General features: G+C 46.1%; 1 protein-coding gene across 1 annotated transcript in view; it reads right to left on the reverse strand.

Moving 5' to 3' along the window:
* LOC100084385 (solute carrier organic anion transporter family member 1A1) overlaps positions 1-15,517 on the reverse strand; it is a 47,692-nt gene that overhangs the window by 12,219 nt on the left and 19,956 nt on the right. The window contains 3 exon segments of the mRNA XM_039914746.1: positions 1,516-1,657; positions 5,816-6,049; positions 9,578-9,719. Of these exon segments, the coding sequence (XP_039770680.1) occupies positions 1,516-1,657; positions 5,816-6,049; positions 9,578-9,719 (518 nt within the window).

A 15,517-nucleotide genomic window follows, 5' to 3' on the forward strand; every position in this document is an offset into this window, starting at 1 on the left:
AGGGAGAGTTCAGTGGAGTTAGCAGTCACGATCCCTGCCCTCAAAGAGCTTATGGATTCCTGTGTGCAGAGCACTGCACTAAGCACTTGGGAGAGTACCATCGAATTAGTCACAATCCCTGCCCCGTAAGAGCCTACTATCTGCTAAGTGTAGAGCACTGTACTAAGCACTAGGGAGAGTTCAGTACAGATAACAGACACCATCTCTGCTCTCAAGCTCTTACAGTCTGCTGTGCACAGAGCATTGGTCTAATCATTTGGGAGAGTACAATGGAGTTAGACACAATCCCTGCCTTCTAAGAGCTTCTCAGAGCTGCCCTGTGTGAACTGTGTGTAGAGCACTGTACTGAGCACTAGGGAGAGCACAGAGGCATTAGTTGTCATGATCCTTGCCCTAAAACATTCAAGGGGTTTTAATAATGATAAAAATAACTGTGGCATTGTTAAGCGCTTATTATGTGCCAGCACTGTACTAAGCGCTGGGGAGGATCCAAGCAAATCAGGTTGGACACAGTCCCCTTCCCACGTGGGGCTCACAGTTTTAATCCCCATTTTGCAGATGAGGTAACCGAGCCACAGAGACATGGAGTGACTTGCCCAAGGTCTCACAGCAGACCAGGGGCGGGGCCCGGATTAGAACCCATGACCTTCTGACTCCCAGGCCCGGGTTCTATCCACTACACCATGCTGCTTTGTTATTGGATGAAAAGTGGGTACTTTGTCACTGAAGGTTAGTATCCTGGGAGCTACTGAACTAGAAGATGGTCATTGAAAGTGTATAGCCCAAGGAGATTGAATCAGAAAAGGAAGTCATTTGTACACATGCAATTGTAACCTCTGTTTTTTATTCAGCAATTTCTCCTGACATATTTATCATCCCACTTGGATCTATGCCCTCTGAGTGCTTCATATTCTCCCCACTCTCAGCCCCACAGCACTTATATCCATATCTGTAATTTAATTTATATTAATGCCTGTCTCCTCTCTAGTCTGTAAGCTCCTAGTGGGCAAGGAATGTGTCTATTTATTGTTATATTGTACTCACCCCCACCTTAAAAGCCTTATTCAAGGCACATCTCTTCCAAGAGGCCTTTTCCAACTCATTTCCTCTTCTCCATCTCCCTTCTCTGTCACTCTTGCACTTATGCCACTTATTCACCCTTCCCTCAGCCTCCCACCACTTATGTCCATATCTGTAATTTATTTATTGGTTAATATCTGTCTCCCCTTCTAGACTACAGTGCTGTAGTGTATTCTCCCAAGCATTTTGTACAGTGCTCTTCACACTTGAAGTGCTAAATAAATCTGATTGATCAACTGACTGATGCTAGAGCAGAGAGGTAAACAATTTTCTCCATGACTCATAACCCCTGCATCATGGCTGAACTGGTACCTCAGCAGTGGTGAGGTACCACTTATTGGATATTTACTGAGGGCAGTTTACTGAACTTCTAAGTTTGGGGCCCATTAATATATGAAAGAGAAGCACACCTACTCATTAGAAAGACTGCCTCAGGCCGATTTTCCAAACTCTAGTTCCACGTACTTGGGCTTGAAGATGAGCATATTGATGAAAGCATTGAATTGTACCACACTGGTGACTAAAAACAGCATATAAATTGGGTTGGAAAAAAGACTTCTCAAAAAAGGCAAGAAATCTGAAACAAAAGAAAGGATTAGTCAATCACAATACATAAGTATACAACAGTGTGGCCTAGTGGAAAAAACACGGACCTGGAAATCAGAGGATCTGGATTCTGATCCTAATTTCCCCACTTGTCCGCTACATAATCTTGGGCTAGTCACTTCAATTCTCGGGGCCTCAGTTCTCTCGTCCATAATTTGGTGATTAAATCCTAGTCCCTCCTAAATGAGAAGGAGAAGAAGAAGAAGGAAAAGGAGGAGGAGGAGGAGAAGGAGGATTGAATTTGTTAAGTGCTTACTATGTGCCAAGCACTGTTCTAATCACTGGAATAGACACAAGCTAATTAGGTCAGACACGGTCTATGTCCCACATGGGGCTCACATCTTAATCCACATTTTACAGATGAGGTAACTGAGGTCCAGAGAAATTAAGTGACTTGCCCAAAGTCACATAGCAGATAAGCGGTGGAGCTGGGATTAGAACCCAGGTCTTTCTGACTCTCAGGCCCATGCTTTATCCACTAAGTCAAGCTGCTTTTTCACTGCTTCACGCTGATGATGATCTTGAATCTACTCCAGCTCTTAGTACGGTACTTGTCACATAATAAGCATTTAACAAGTGACACAATTGATAAATTCTCAAAGAAGATGGGAAGAACTGTCTATCTTTTATATACCCTATTGCTCCCCCATTCTGGAATGTCAGTGTGTTTCTCCCATACCAGACTGTAAGCTCCACGAGAGCAGGGTTCTTGTCTACTAACTCTTTGGTTTTGCACTCTCGCCAGCACCAAGTACATTCACACAGAAGACACACGACAAATACTACTGTAATGATGCAGTTTCTGATGATGATGAGAATTACAGCAGCAGCATGGCCTAGTAGAGAGAGAATTAGAATGGGAGCCAGGAGACCTGATCCCTACCACGGACCTTCTGTGAGACCTTGGGCAAGTCGCTTAACCTCTCTCACTCTCGGTTTTCTCAATTACAAAATAGGGATAAGATATCTGCCCTCCCTGTGCCTCTAACGATAATAATAATAATGGCACTTGTTAAGCACTTACTGTTTGCCGAGCACTCTTCTAAGCATTGGGGTAGATACAGGTAATGAGGTTGTCCCACGTGGAGCTCACGGTCTTAATCCCTATTTTACAGATGAGGTAACTGAGGCCCAGAGAAGTGAAGTGACTTGCCCAAGCTCACAGCAGACATATGGTGAAGCTGGGATTAGAACCCAGGTCCTTCTGACTCCCAGGCCTGTGCTGTAAAGCTTAGGCCATGCTTCTTCTCTGACTGTGAGCCCCAACTCCAATGGCTGCCTATCCGTCTCCACATCAAAAGCAACTCCTCTCCATGGGCTTTAAGGCATTCAGTTCTCCCCCAACCACCTCTCCTTGCTCCTTTCCCAAGACACCTCAGCCCGCACCTGTCACTCCTCTACTGCCAACCTACTCACTCTGCCTCCATCTTCTCACACTGCCAACCCCTTGCCCACGTCCTGCCTCTGACCAGAACTCTCCTCATCTTCCAAGTCCTGATAAAATCACATCTCTTGCAGAGACCTTCAGTGATTTTCCCTCTCATTTCCTCACCCTATTCGCCCACTCCTCTGAGAGGCCTATACACTTAAAACTGTGCCTCTTACGCACTTTGATACTCACCATTCATTCATTCCATTCAATCAATGGTATTTACTGAATGGTTACTGTGTGCAGAGCACTGTATTAAGTACTTGAGAAAGTACAATATAACAATAAACAGACTCATTCCCCGCCCACATCGAGTTTACAGTCTAGAGGGGGAGGCAAACATTAATAGACATGAAGAAATTGCGCCACACTCCCGGGGCCATAGCACTTATGTCCATATCTTTATACGTTTCCATTTCCCCTATCTCTAGTGTATTTTACTGTCTGTTTCCTCCTCTAGACTGTAAGCTCCTTGTGGCAGGAAACGTCTACCAAATCTGCTACATCGTACTTTCACAGTCAGTACAGTCTTCTGCACACAGTCTGCATTCAATAAATACTATTAATTGATTGATCAATTGATTATAATATTAATTATTATTATATTTATGGTCTTTGTTAAGCGCTTACTATGTATCAAGCACTGTTCTAAGCACTGGGATAGATACAAGGTCATCAGGTTGGACACCGTCCCTATTCTCCCCCTTCTAGACTGTGAGCTCATTGTTGGGTAGGGATTGTCTCTATCTATTGCTGAATTGTACTTTCTAAGCGCTTTGTACAGTGCTCTGCATACAGTAAGCACGTAGTGAATACTATTGAATGAATGAATGAATGAATGAATGAATGAATGAATGAATGAATATTCCACATGGGGCTCACACTCTTAATCCCTAATAAACAGATGAGGTAACAGACTCAGAGAAATTACACAGCCAAAAGGTGGCAGAGTTGGGATTAGAACCCACGTCCCCTGACTCCCAAGCCCGTGCTCTTGTCACTAGGCCACAAGTCATCTATATTTACCGTCTCAAATTCCTCAACTCCATCTCTCTCCTGGACCCCCTCCAATCTGACTTCCATCCCCTCCACTCCACCGACACTGCCCTCTCAAAGGTCACCCGTGACCTCCTTCTTGCCAAATCCAATAGTTCCTACTCTATCCTAATCCTTCTCGACCTCTCAGCTGCCTTTGGCATTGTCGACCATCCCCTTCTCCTCAACATGTTATCCAGCCTTGGCTTCATGGACTTTGTCCTCTCCTGGTTCTCTTCTAATCTCTCTGGCCATTCATTCTCAGTCTCCTTTGCGGGCTCCTCCTCCCCCTTCCATCGCCTAACTGTCGGGGTTCCTCAAGGGTCAGTTCTTGGCCCTCTACTGTTCTCCATCTATACCTACTCCCTGGGTGAACTCATCTGCTCCCACAGCTTCAACTATCAACTCTACGCAGATGACACCCAAATCTACAACTCCTCCCCTGTTCTCTCTCCCTCCCTCCAGGCTCATATCTCCTCCTGCCTTCAAGACACCTCCACCTGGATATCTGTCCACCACCTAAAACTCAACATGTCCAAGACCGAGCACCTTAGATTCCCTCCCAAACCCTGTCCTTTCCCTGACTTTCCCATCACTGTAGACGGCACTACCATCCTTCCCGTCTCACAAGGCTGCAACTTCGGTGTCATCATTGACACCGTGCTCTCATTCACCCCACACATTCAATCTGTCACCAAGACCTGCCGGTCTCACCTTCATAATATCCCCAAGATCTGCCCTTTATCTCTATTCAAACTGCTACCTGACTGGTACAATCTCTCATAATATCCCAGCTGGATTACTGTATCAGCCTCCTTTCTGATCTCCCATCCTCCTGTCTCTCCCCACTTTAGTCTACTCTTCACTCCGTTGCCCGGATTATCTTTCTACAAAAATGCTCTGGGCATGTCATCCCCTTCCCTGAAAAACTCCAGTGGTTGCCTATCAACCTTCATATCAAGCAAAAACTCCTCACTATCGCCTTCAAAGCTGCCCATCCCCTTGGCCCCTCCCACCTCACCTCCCTTCTCTTCTTCTCCAGCCCAGCCCGCACACTCTGCTCCTCTGCGGCTAACCTCCTCCCTGCGCCTCGTTCTCGCCTGTCCTGCCATCAACTCCTGGCCCACGTCCTATCTCTGTCCTGGAATGCCCTCCCTCCTCACATCCGCCAAACTAGCTCTCTTCCCCACTTCAAAGTCCTACTGAAAGCTCACCTCCTCCAGGAGGTCTTCCCAGACTGAGCCCCCCTTTCCCTCTGCTCCTCCTCCCTTCCCCATCACCACCATTCCCTTGCTCTGCTCTACCCCCTTCTCCACCCCACAGCACTTATGTATATTTGTACATATTTATTATTCTATTTATTTAATGATGTGCATATATCTATATTCTATTTATCTATTTTGATGCTGTGAGGCCTGTATACTTGTTTTGTTTTGTCGTCTGTCTCCCCTTTCTAGACTGTGAACCCATTGCTGGGTAGGAATTGTCTCTATCTCTATCTCTATCTCTTGCCGAATTGTACTTTCCAAGTGCTTAGTACACTTGGAATGCACATAGTAAGCATTCACTTAATATGAATGAATGAATGAATGAATGAATGAATGAATGAAGAGACTGAAGGAAATTATACCATTCATTCTGCCCTTCCACAGACCCTGAACTTGCCTTTAATGATTGCTTTTGCTTCCCCATCGGCGTGTTATCTTTGTCTTCTCTGCGCATCATTCTCCACGGCTTTGGTAGAAACAGCCTGATTTCCTTCGAGGTCTTCCTCAGTGAGAGATTTGGGCAAAAAGAAAAACGGTAACCCGGAGAGAATGTTGATGACGGCACAGATGAGGAGGCCGAACCACCAGGCTCCCACCCAACGGGAATCAGTAGGAGAGATCGTCAAATCACCTGAAGAGAGACCGGTGAGAAGTGTGCATTAGGAGACTGTAAGGTGCAGAAGTCCAGTGCTCCTCGCTTCTTTCGGGTGTTCTACCACAGGGGGTTAGGCACAGCATTGATAATAAATGATAATTGTGGTATTTGTTAAGCGCTTACTATGACCCAAGCACTGTACTAAACACTGGAGTGGACAATCAAATTGGGTTGGACCCAGTTCCTGTCCCACGTGGGGCACACAGTCTCAACCCCCATTTTACAGTTCAGGTAACTGAGGCCCAGAGGAATGAAGTGACTTACACAAGCTCAAATGGCAGGCAAGTGGCAGAGCTGGGATTAGAACCCATGACCTTCGGACTCCCAGCCCTGTGCTCTAGCCACTACACCGTGCTGCCTCACGGTGTTGACACTCAACAGCCATCTAGCTAAATACCACCGATGAGGGTGATGTTGAAGCCGATGGTGGTGGCCAGTGACCATTCTCTGTGCTAGGCCGGGGGTCGAGAGGTCTGTTGGAAACACCGTAAAGCTGAGAGTCAGGGGACCCAGGAACCTGTCTCAGGGTTGCCCCCGACCCGCAGGATAGCCTTATGTACATGGAAGTAGCATGGTTTAGTGGAGAGAGCACAGGCCATGGAGTCAGAAGGTCATGGGTTCTAACCCCAGCTCTGCCACGTGTCTGCTGTGTGGCCTTGGGCCTCAGTTACCTCATCTGTAAAGAGGGGATAAGGACTGTGAGTCCCATGTGGGACAGGGAATGGGTCCAACCACTTTTCTTGTATCCACCCCAGCGGTAAGGAAAGTGCCTGGCACACCGTAAGTACTTAACAAACACCACAATTATTACTATAGCTCTAATGTATTTACATATTTATTTATTCATTTACATTAACGTCTGTCTCCCCCTTTTGCCCTCTCAGAATGGCAACTGGAGAGTTTCCTGTACTCTTCCAGTCTTGTCTACGGGAGGTAGAGTGAAGCAGAAGCATACCCATTCCATTCCTAGCTTGAGCAGTGGTTAGCGAGTGGAAGGCCATCAGCTTCAAGTCAAGACTCCCCTGTGCTGGACAGCAGAGGTATGGGAGAGAGTCATTCATTCATTCATTCAGCGTATTTATTAAGCGCTTACTGTGTGCAGAGCACTGTACTAAGTGCTTGGAAAGTACAGCATAGCAAATAAAGAGATAAAATCCCTGCCCACAGCGGGCTTACAGTCTAGAAGTGGGGAGACCTTCATTCATTCAATAGTATTTATTGAGCGCTTACTATGTGCAGAGCACTGTACTAAGCGCTTGGAATGTACAAATCGGTAACAGATAGAGACAGTCCCTGCCCACTGACGGGTTTACAGTCTAATCGGGGGAGACGGACGGACAAGAACAATAGCAATAAATAGAATCAAGGGGATGAATCAAGAATCATGAATCATGAATAAATAGAATCAAGGGGATGAGACAGACATCAATACAAGAGGCATCAATATAAATAAATAGAATTGTAGATATAGACATATATAGATAAGTGTTGTGGGGCAGGGAGAGGGGGGAAGAGCAAAGGGGGCGAGTCAGGGTGACGGTGATGCGGAAGGGAGTGGGAGATGAGGAAAAGTGGGGCTTAGTCTGGGAGGAGGGTGGCCTAGTCAAGGGCGGAAACTCAGGTTTACTGCCCAGAAGAAGGCAGTGATAGATCACTTCCATATTTACACCAAGAAAACTCTATGGTTATACTGTCAGAAAGATTGCAAATGGAGGTGAGGTGCTCTGGGAGAGATGTTTCCATGGAGTCGCTCTGGGTTGGAGATGATTTGATAGCAATAAAACAAGACCCCAGTGTTAGGACAGTGCTTGACACCTACTAAGCACTGAATAAATACCACAGTGATGATCATCCCATACTCAAATGGTTTTGGGATCATAATCATAATAATATTAATCAATCAATAATAATAATCAATCGAGTGTATCCTCAAGGAGAAAAAAGGAATTCATGACATTGAGGGTTCTCCCTTTCCAACGTCTGAGCGTGATGTCTCAACGATAAATGCATTGAAAAATTTAGAAATGAGTGGAGAAATATGGAGAGAAAAGGTTTCTCTGCTCCTAAGTGAAAGGAAAAGTGGACTCATCTCTTCTTTGCCAGTCAGGAGGACCTGGGTTCTATTCCTGGCTCTGCCACAGCCCTGCTGAGGAAGCTTGGGCAAGTCACTTCACTGCTCTGTGCCTCAGTTCCCTCATCCACAAAATGAGGATTCAATACCTGTTCTCCCTTTTATTTACACTGTGAGTCCCATGTGCCATCTGATTATCTTGTACAATACAGTACTTGGTACAAGAAGAGAAGCAGTGTGTTTTAGTGGAAAGAGCCCGGGCTTGGGAGTCAGAGGTCATGAGTTCTAATCCTAAATCCACCTCTTGTCAGCTGTGTGACTTTCATTCATTCATTCATTCATTCAATAGTATTTATTGAGCGCTTACTATGTGCAGAGCACTGTACTAAGCGCTTGGAATGAACAAATCGGCAACAGATAGAGACAGTCCCTGCCCTTTGATGGGCTTACAGTCTAATCGAGGGAGACGGACAGACAAGAACAATAGCAATAAATAGAATCTAGGGAATGAACAACTCATTAAAACAATAGCAAATAAATAGAATTAAGGCGCTGTACATTTCATTAACAAAATAAAAAGTCACTTCACTGTGCCTCGGTTACCTCATCTGGAAAATGGGGATTAGGACTATGAGCCCCACATGGGACAACCTGATAGCTTGTATCTTCCCCTGTGCTTAGAACAGTGCCTGACACATAGTAAGCGGTGCTTAGTACAGTGTCTGGCACATAGTAAGCGCTCAACAGATATCATAAAAATGTAAAGATAATTAAAAAGCCCTGAACCCCCCCATCCCCAATCTATGGTTCCGCTCATCACCAGCCCCCCCTCCCCTTGCCCCTGTCCTGTCATTCATCCATTCAATCATTCAATCATATTTATTGCACGCTTACTGTGTGCAGAGCACTGTACTACGATCTGGAGAGAGTAGTGTATAGCAGTAAACAAACACATTCCCTGTCCATAATGAGCTTAGAAACTAGAAGGGGAGATATAATAGAAATAAATAAATGACAGATCTGTACATAAGTGGTGTGGGGCTGGGAGGGGAGATGAATAAAGAGACTAAGTCAGGGTGATGCAGAAGGGAGTGGGAGAAGAGGAAAGGAGGGCTTAGTCAGGGAAGGCCTCTTGGAGGAACAGTTTTCATGAGCTGTGAAACTTCAGCCGTTATTTTGCTGGAACAACACTATGTTGTTCTGATAGGTCACTTCTTTGAAAACCCACCTTTAGGTAAGGGGGAAGTCCCTGACAGGAAGCCACCACCCAAGCGCTTAATACTCTGCTGGGCACGCAGAAAGCACTCAATAAATATCATCGATAGATTCCCTTAACCCACCCTAACTACCGGCGCTCAGGCAAGAACCGATACTCTGTGCAAAAGGAAACCCAGGACGCAGACCCCAAAATATATATAAAAATGGGCCATTACCAATTTCAAAGCTTCCATTGATAAATCCAACCAGAGACGTTGGAATGCGAAATTGTCTCTCTATCTGGGTGAGCATAGACTTCATATAAGCCCCAGAGAGCGTTTTGGATATAAATGCAACAAATAATGCCAGCAAAAACACCTAGAGGGAGGAGAATATGAGAGAAAAAAATGAGCATGAACAATTATTTTTAAAGTTGTCCACTACTTTATTGTTTGCTCTCAAAATGTCGCATTCGACAAGCAGAGTGTGCTTTTTGGGAAGACATAATTACTCCGTCTGTTCATCTCCCCTGCCACTCACAGTCCCATCCCTGAACACACGTATACGGATATATACACACGGATACATACACCCGGAAACACAGGCACATATGTGGACCCGCACACGAGGGTAACAGCATTTCAACTTGGGTGTCCCCAACAGTCCATTCCAAGCTGATGGCTATAGATTAAGCTTCCCTGAAATTTGAAAATGATTCCTCTGTCTCCACGGGAAACTAGCACACCCGCACAGATACATTAAAATGCACTTCTTTTTTTAATGGTACTTGTTAAGTGTTTACCGCATTCCAGGCACTGTATGAAACGCCGATCAGACCAGGAACTTGCTTAACTCTTCACTTTTGCCAGGAGGAAAATCAGTTTGCCGGTATCATTTCTGATATGATTTATGATTAATTGCTGGTCATGTATTTACAGAGTATATCTAGATGTCCCTCCTGCTTGAAGAGAAGGAGTGAAGCTTAGAGCAAAGAGCACGGGTCTGGTAGTCAGAGGACCTGGGTTCTAATCCTAGCTCTGACACTTTTTAAAAAATAATAATAATAATAATGGCATTTGTTAAGCGCTTACTGTGTGCAAAGCACTGTTCTAAGAGCTGGGGGGATACAAGGTGATCAGGTCGTCCCACGTGGGGCTCACAGTCTTCATCCCCATTTTCCAGATGAGGTCACCAAGGCCCAGAGAAGTGAAGTGACTTGCCCAGAGTCACACAGCTGACAAGTGGCGAATATTCATTTAATATCATATTTAAATGATATTCGTTAAGCGCTTACTATGTACCAGCCACTGCATTGAGCGCTTGGGTAGATACAAGCTAATCAGCTTGGTCACTATCCAAATGGCGCTCAAGTTTTAATCCCCATTTTATAGATGAAGTAACTGAGGCACAGGGAAGTGAAGTGATTTGCCCAAGATCACATCACAGACAAGTGGTGGAGCTGGGATTAGAACTCATGACCTTCTGACTTCCAGACTCCTGCTATATCCACTAGGCCAAGCTGCTTAGTGGGCTAAGACACCTAAAACAAGATTAAGGCCCAGGCAGAGCCCCCCTTTTCCTCTGCTCCTCGTCCCGTCCCCATCGTCCCGACTCCCTCCCTCTGCTCTATCCTTCTCCCCGCCCCACACCACTTGAGTATATATGTACATATTTATTAAGCTATTTATTTTATTAATGATCTGTATAGATCTATAATTCTATTTATTTATATTGATGGTATTGATGCCTGTTTACTTGTTTAAATGTCTGTCTCCCTCCTTCTAGACCGAGAGCTCGTTGTTGGGTAGGGATTGTCTCTCTCTGTTGCTGAATTGGACTTTCCAAGCACTTAGTACAGTGCTCTGAACAACTAAATGAATGAAGTCACTTCACTCCTCCGTGCCTCAGTTACCTCATCTATAAAATGAGGATTAAGTCCCCTTCCCTCCAGTTAGATTGTGAGCCCCATGTAGGACAGGGACCGTGTCCAAAATGATTATCCTTTTTCTACCTTGGTGCTTGGAACAGGATTTGATGTGTAGTAAGCATTTAACAAGTACAAAATAAAAAGAAAGACACTACCGATGGCCAAATACTCCTGTGCAGGGGGAAAAGGGTGGGAGAGGGGACACTTAAAAGGCCAATGAGAGGGTACACAGTCCCTGCCTTATCGGATACATAAAATGACTATCCCTTATTGTGTTGTCAGGTAACTATTTGAAGTGCCTGTTTTTCTCTTTCACTTCCTAGAGGTAAGAACAATCAGTTGCTCGTAAATTGTGTTATTTTCACTCTATAGTCATTCCTATAAGAAAGCGGCCTTTATATGTACCGTGTGGACAGAATGGGGTAGAAGAATTGAGGAATGTAGTGGACAGACAGGGATTGTGTTTGACAGAGAAACAGCATGGCCTAGTGGCTAGAGCATGGGCCAGGGAATCAGAGGTCATGAGTTCTATTCCCGGATCCTCCACTTGTCTGCTTTGTGACGTTGGGCAAGTCACTTCGCTTCTCTGGGCCTCGGTTACCTCATCTGTAAAATGAGCATTAAGAGTGGGAGCCCCATGTGGGACAGGGACTGTGTCCAATCTGATTTGCTCGTATCCACCCCAGAGCTTAATAAAGGGCCTCCGATATAGTTAGAGCTAAACAAATACCGTAATTATCACTATTATTATTCTCTGCACCTCAGTTTACCTCATCTGTAAAATGGGGATTGATACTGTTAGCCACGAGTGGGACAGGGACTGTGTCCAACCCAATTTGTTTGTATCCACCCCGGTGCTAGTACAGTGCCCGGTATATAGTTAGGGCTTAACAGATTCCATAATTATTATTACTGTTATTGTTGTTATTATTAAATACTATGAGTATAGTATCATCATTTTCCTCCAAGTCCTTGTTTCCCCCTGATACAATAGTGGACATCACACAATTACCTGTTAATACAGGGTTTTCAGAACCCAACTATCACCTTTTTTTAAGATATGTGTCAAGTGCTTTCTATACACTAGACATTGAAGCAGTGTGGCCTAGTGGAAATAGCCCTGGCCTGGGAGTCAGTCGACCTAGGTTCTCATCCTGGCTCTGCCATTTGTCTGCTCTGTGACCTTGGACAAGTCACTTCACTTCTTTTTTTTTTGATGGTATTGCTTAAGCGCTTACTATATTCCAGAAGCAGTGTGGCTCAGAGGCAAGAGCACGGATTTGGGAATCAGAGGACATGGGTTCTAATCCCTCCTCTTCCGCCGGTCTGCTGTGGGGCTTTGGGCTAGCCACTTCACTTTTCTGTGCCTCAGTTCCCTCATCTGGAAAATGGGGATTAAGACTGTGTTCCGGTTGTCCACATGAGACAACCCGATTACCTTGTAACTACCCCAGTGCTTTGAACAGTGTTCAGCACATAGTAAGTGCTTAACAAATACCAGCATGGCTCAGTTGAAAGAGCCCCGGCTTGGGAGTCAGAGGTCGTGGGTTTGAATCCCGGGTCTGCCACTTGTCAGCTGTGTGACTGTGGGCGAGTCACTTAACTTCTCCGGTCCTCAGTTAGTTCATCTGTAAAAGGGGGATGAAGATTGTGAGCCTCACTTGGGACAACCTGATTGCCCTGTATCTCTCCCAGCACTTAGAACCGTGCTCTGCACATAATATGGGCTTAACAAATACCAACATTATTATTATGGGGCTCAGAGTCTCAATCCCTATTTTACAGATGAGGTAACTGAGGCCCAAAAAAGTGAAGTGACTTACCCAAGGTCACACAGCCGACAAGTGGTGTAGCCAGGATTAGAACCCCGGTCTTCTGACTCCCAGGCCCGAGCTCTTCCCACTAGGCCGCTGGTTCTCAAGGGCAAGGTCACACGACAAACAAGTCACCTCAGTGGGTCAAATTAATAGTTAGCCAAAAGGGCAGACTGACCTAAACATCTTCAGAGAAGTGGCAAGTCCACGATGCTAATGGACCCAAAGAGCTAGCCACCCACCGCCCCGGGGCAGTGAAGGGAAGACACTGGGAAGAAGCAGAAGAATAAGGAAGTGCATTCCGCTTCCCGGACATTCTCCAAACCAAGTGTCGTGTCCACTACACTGGCTGTGACCCTTTGGAAAAACCATACAGGATCCCCCGGGGAGGGGCCGGGGGAAGTGACTTCATAATCCACCCCCACATGTGACCCTTGGCCAAGAGCACCCCGGAATGTAATAATAATAATAACACTAATGGCATTTGTTAAGTGCTTGCTATGTGCCAAGCACCGTTCTAAGCGCTGGGGGGATACTAGGTAATCAGATTGACCCACTTGAGGCTCACAGTCTTAATGCCCATTTTACAGATGAGGTAACTGAGGCAAGAGAAGTTAAGTGACTTCCCCAAAGTCACACAGCTGACAAGTGGCAGAGCCGGGATTAGAACCCATGACCAAGCCTGTGCTCTTTCTCTATTAAGCCATGATGAATATCCAGGCGCAAACTCCCCAGGTGAGCCACGAGGGAGGTGGGGAGTTTAGGAGCAGAACCAGGAAGCTACAGTAAATTGTAGCATTGGATAAACGCTTACTATGAGCCGGGGAATGTACTAAGCAGTGGGGTGGATATGAGTAAATCAGGTTGAACACAGTCCGTGTCCCACAGGGGGCTCACAACCTTAATCCGCATTTTTCAGGTAAGATAACTGAAGCACAGAGAAGTCGACTTACTTGCCCAAGGTCATACAGCAGATAAGGGGTGTCATTCATTCATTCAATCGTATTTATTAAGCGCTTACTGTGTGCAGAGCACTGTATTAAGTGCTTGGGCAAGTATAGTACAATAAAGAGAGACTATCCCTGCCCACAACGAGCTCGCAGTCTAGGTGGGAAGAGACAGATTCATTCGTTCATTCATTCAATAGTATTTGTTGAGCTCTTACTATGTGCAGAGCACTGTACTAAGCGCTTGGAATGTACAAATCGGTAACAGAGCCCCTGCCCTCTGACAGGCTTATAGTCTAATCGGGGGAGACGGACAGACAAAAACAATGGCAATAAATAGAATCAAGGAGATGAACATCTCATTAGAACAATAGCAATAAATAGAATCAAGGTGGTGTACATCTCATTAACAAAATAAACAGAGTAATGCAAATATATAGAGTTGAGCGGATGAGTACAGTGCTGAGGGGATGGGAAGGGAGAGGGGGAGGAGCAGAGGGAAAGGGGGGAAAAGAGGGTTAAGCTGCGGAGAGGTGAAGGGGGTGGGCAGAGAGGCAGCAGAGGGAAAGGGGGAAGCTCAGTCTGGGAAGGTCTCTTGGAGGAGGTGAGCTCTAAGTAGGGTTTTGAAGAGGGGAAGAGAATTAGTTTGGCGGAGGTGAGGAGGGAGGGCATTCTGGGACCGCGGGAGGACGTGGCCCGGGGGTCGACGGCAGGGTAGGAGAGAACGGGGGACGGTGAGGAGGTGGGCGGCGGAGGAGCGGAGCGTGCGGGGTGGGCGGTAGAAAGAGAGAAGGGAGGAGAGGTAGGAAGGGGCAAGGTGATGGAGAGCCTCGAAGCCTAGAATGAGAAGTTTTTGTTTTGTCTGGAGGTCAATAGGCGACCACTGGAGGTTTTTAAGAAGGGGAGTGACAGGCCCAGAGCATTTCTGCAGGAAGATGAGCCGGGCAGAGGAATGAAGAATAGACTGGAACGGGGAGAGATGGGAGGAAAGGAGATCAGAGAGAAGGTTGACACAATAATCCAGCCGGGATATTATGAGAACCCATACCAGTAAGATAGCCGTTCGGGTGGAGATGAAAGGGCGGATCTTGGCGATATTATAGAGGTGAGACCGGCAGGTTTTGGTGACAGATTGGATGTGTGGGGTGAACGAGAGAGCCGAGTCAAGGATGACACCGAGGTTGCGGGCTTGAGAGACGGGAAGGATGGCCATACCATCCACGGCGATAGGGAAGTCAGGAAGAGGACAGGGCTTGGGAGGGAAGATGAGGAGCTCAGTTTTGGACATGTTGAGATATGGACGTAAGTGGCGTGGGGCTGAGAAGGGGGATGAATAAAGGGAGCGAGTCAGGGTGACGCAGAAGGGAGTGGGAGAAGAGGAGAGGAAAGATTAGTCAGGGAAGGCCTCTTGGAGGAGATGGGCCTTCAATAAGGCTTTGACGTGGGGCAGAGTCACTGTCTGTTGGAAATGAGGAGGGAGGGCCTTCC

Source organism: Ornithorhynchus anatinus, chromosome 2, assembly GCF_004115215.2.
Source record: "Ornithorhynchus anatinus isolate Pmale09 chromosome 2, mOrnAna1.pri.v4, whole genome shotgun sequence".
Lineage (NCBI taxonomy): Eukaryota > Metazoa > Chordata > Mammalia > Monotremata > Ornithorhynchidae > Ornithorhynchus > Ornithorhynchus anatinus.